The 3985-nt window shown below is 45.4% G+C and overlaps 1 protein-coding gene across 1 annotated transcript; it reads right to left on the reverse strand.

The window, feature by feature from the left end:
• Window positions 1-831: 831 nt before the first annotated feature.
• On the reverse strand, window positions 832-3390 carry SLITRK2 (SLIT and NTRK like family member 2). Its single transcript, XM_026451931.1, has one exon. It carries the CDS (start codon window positions 3376-3378, stop codon window positions 841-843), a length of 2538 nt encoding a protein of 845 aa, XP_026307716.1. The 5' UTR covers window positions 3379-3390; the 3' UTR covers window positions 832-840.
• Between the last annotated feature and the right edge of the window lie 595 nt (window positions 3391-3985).

The raw sequence follows: 3985 nt of genomic DNA on the forward strand, positions 1-3985 counted from the left end.
CCTCTAGTCCACTGTTAAATCCCCTTAGTTGACTTAAATAAAATCACTTAAACCCAGAGGAAAGGAAATATTTTATAGTTAAGCCTACAAAGGTCCTAGAGCTAGAATCATTTGATGACAGGCTGGTTTCTATAACTCAAGCAAACTGTACGTTGACTTAATATAGCTGACACATCAATCTATTTTACAGTGTTTTCAGTTTCAAAAATACAACACATTAAAATATTTTCAATTTATCAAAGCTAAAAGCAACATTTAAGTAATGTACTTAAAGTGCGAAGGCACTTTAACACAAAGTAGTGATGCCCAGTGGCTATACTCGGTAACTGACGATGGAAATACCATATATCATTATTTACAAAAGAAGTTGTAGTCACAAAAGATCTTTGGAGATCTTCTACAAAATACACTAAATATCCATTTTCATTTGAAAACTTTGCCTATTCTTTCTTCAGTCACTATAATCTCCTCTTCCCACTCCCACACTGAAAAACAAAGAAGAAAAAGGAAACAAAACCATAAACAAAATATATGAAGAAATGCATTGTAGAAACATTCAAGTCCACTGATGGTTCCTAAGAAGAGAAGGGAAAAGGAGAGGAGAAAAAAAAAAAAAAAAAAAGAAAAAAGAAGGAGGGGAGGAGAGCGAGAGAGAAATAATTTAAAGGAAAACTTGCAAAAGCAAAATCATTACTTCATCCTATCTCCCAAACATTTTCAAAGTCCCCCATTAACACTGGGAAAGGGAGAACAAAAACAAACACAAAAGCTAATGTCCTTGTTTCCAACAGTTCTCAGAGCAGCATCCTCTGATGCCTTAGGGTTGTAAATGATTTCCCTTCACAGCTGACTGATTGCAGTTTGTTTTTCCAGAACTTCGAGGTAGTCCGGTTCTGATTGCGGCTTAGCTTGCAGTAAAGGATGGTTGGGTTTTGACTGCCCCACAAAGCATTTCCTGGGAGTTCCATATAAAACGGTTTTATTGATTCTGTCTTGGTTTTGGCGTCGAGATTCATAGGAAGGGGCAAACTGCCTTTTAGGTAAGGTACAAAAGTTATAGTGGACTAGGCCTGTGCTGGGGAGTTCCTTGACTCGCTCAGCAATATTTTGATACAGCAGCTCAGGCTCTCTTGGAGTGGCCTGCTTTTCTAGCAGCTCAGTGGCACTTATTGTGTAAGCAGGTGTGGCTGGCTCTTCTTTTTTCTCCTCCGGGTTGCTGTAGCTGAACTCTTGCAGGTTTCGGTAATAGGCTACTGGGTCTCCTTCCTTCTGCATGTAGATGGGGTTTTGGCACATCTGACCCACAGGTGGGGGGATATAGTTGTAGACATGGCCGTCTGTTTTATCGTGAGTCTCAGTGTTGTAAGACCCATACTGTAATTGAAAGGAACTTACGTCTAAGTTGTTGCTATTCCTGGGAACACTTGGCACTCCCTTTCGGCGTTTCAAGACAAAGACGAATAAACCGGCCCCAAAACAGACAGATAAGATGAAAACAACAAGCAATCCCAGAATTAAGACAGACAGCGGAACTTCAGTGTGTAGTTCAGGATAGGAACTAGGAGACACACTAAGCGACCGAGGTGTGTCTGTATTATGATTCATTGACAAGATGGTTCCATCTGACAAGTTTGGGCTGTCTGGACAGATAGCCTCCCTCCCCAGAAATTTTAGTATCTCCCCTGCATGCTTAGCAGGAGATTCGCAAGTCACCTCATTAATGATGACAGGGGAGTTGGCATGTTCTGTCCAGTCTTTCAACCCCATGATGTCACAAGTACAGTCCCAGGGGTTCTCTTGCAGATCTATCTGGATGAAAGCCGGGAGCTGATCCAGAACCCCTTTCACGGGCAGGTGAGAAAAATGGTTGTTTCTCAGATTCAGCCTGGTTAGGGCCGTCCCCCCAAATATATTATCAGGTAAGGACCGAAGAAGGTTGTTGTTTAGAAACAGTAGCTGTAGGTTAATCAAAGCATCAAAGGTCAGGGGCTTAATTTCCTTAATGACATTATACTCTAAATAGAGATACTGCAAGCTCTGCAGTCCGTCAAACATAGAAGGGTACAGCACTTCAAGGTAATTGCCATTCAGATAAAGTCTGCGTAAACTGGTCAGGTTTGTAAAGGCACCTTCCTGAATGACTGCAATCCTGTTGTTTCCTAAGTGCAGTAAGTCCAAAGAACTGTATTCTAAGAGGTCATTCTTATAGACAGTTTGAAGATAGTTCCCTGTTAGGTAGAGTTTCTTTGGACTGGTCGGTTTGGGCTGCAGGTCAGAGATATTAGTGAACTTCCTTTCTTGGCAATTGACATTCAGACCATTGTCTGAGCTCTGAGAGGTGCAGACACAGCTGCTGGGACAGGTGAGAGGCACAGGAGACTTGGTCTGGTACACCATGATAGGTCCAAAACTTTGCCTGTCCTTTGACACAGTCACTCGGGGAGTTGGACGATTTCTCATTTTGGGCGGCCGGCTGGCTTTTGGAGCCCTGGTTGGGTTGAGAGCAGGATTCATTGTAGGTGACAGCCTTTGGACGTGGGTGTCAGCATGGCTGCCCCTCTGACTGGAGTCACTGGCACTTTTTCTGGGACAGAGGTCTTGCCGGGTCAGCTGGGTCACATCTTTCCCATGCAACCTAAAGGGAGTTTCACAGACAATCTCTCCCACAAAAACAGTTATGGTGTCTAGCCAAGCCTTGAGAGGAAGTAAGTCACAAGTGCAATTCCATGGGTTTTCCTCCAGCTGAATCTCCATGATCCCTCCAATATGTTCAAGGACGCCAGCAAAAGGCATTACTTTTAACCTATTCCCCCTGAGGTCTAAGTGGGTCAGCAGGACAAAGCGGAACACATTGCTGGGCAGTGAAAGCAGAAGGTTGTCATTCAGGATGAGCACTTTGAGCTTGTTAAGTTTGCTGAATGCCCCGGCCTCGATGGCACTGATGTAATTGTAGTCGGCCTGGAGATACTCCAGGCTCTCCAGGCCCAGGAAGGTGTCCTCCCTCAATATCTCAAGCTTGTTGTTGTTGAGATGCAGTCTTTTGAGAGTTTTCAGGCCACTGAATGCCCCTGTTCGGATCTCCTGTAACCCGTTGTTACCTAGGTGAAGAGTCACCGCGTTGGAGTAATTGACAAATTCGTTTGGATACAGTCTTGTCAAGAGGTTTCCATTGAGAAAAAGCTGATAGATTCGATACTGGGGGGGCTGGAGCAGGCTAACTGTTGTAAATCCTTTGTTCTCACAGTTAATATTCAGTACGTTTTCCTTTTCTTCGCACAGACAGCGGATCTTGCAAATGTCTTTGGCAGTTTTGCGACTCTCCGTCTGTAAGATCCCGGCCGCGGTTAACACACTGAGGAACCAAACGCCGCTCAGCATCTTTAGGCACCTTCGGTGTCAACTCAGGTACCTACAGGCAAACCTTAGGTGGGGGGCAGGGGGAAGAAGCGGGTGCAGGGAAGAAAGAAACAAGGAAGCCTGATTAAAAATGGTAAAGCAAGGAGGCGGAGTGGGAACGAGGGAGATGAGGGGGTTGGCAACACGGCAGAATGAAATCATTGCATTTTTCAAAGCGGTTTCTTTTCTCCGCTCCCTATTCCCCCACCCCGAGGCCACCCACACACGTGCCCCGGGAACACACATGCTTGCACCTGATTTCCCGGGGGGTCGCAGCCAGCAGCCAAGTCATTAGTAACCGAGTTGTCCTACTAAATCCTGCCCATCTCCTCCTCCCCTGGGGTATCTCGAAGAGATCTTGGGCGGCTCGCCCGTCTTGAGCTCCCAGCAGAAATCGCAACCGCTTTAGGAGAAGGAAAAAAAAAAAAAAAAAAAAAAAAGCGCAAAAAGGGGATGGGAAAATCAGGAATCAGGGGGCTGGGGGCAGGGATAGAGGAGAGAGAGAGATGGCAAAAACAGCACGAGGTGGGGCTTACTCACACATCAGGAGAAGACTGAACCCCTCTCCTCTGCAGTCCACCAGGAGTTT

This window comes from Piliocolobus tephrosceles, chromosome 12, assembly GCF_002776525.5.
Source record: "Piliocolobus tephrosceles isolate RC106 chromosome 12, ASM277652v3, whole genome shotgun sequence".
In the NCBI taxonomy this organism is placed as follows: Eukaryota; Metazoa; Chordata; class Mammalia; order Primates; family Cercopithecidae; genus Piliocolobus; species Piliocolobus tephrosceles.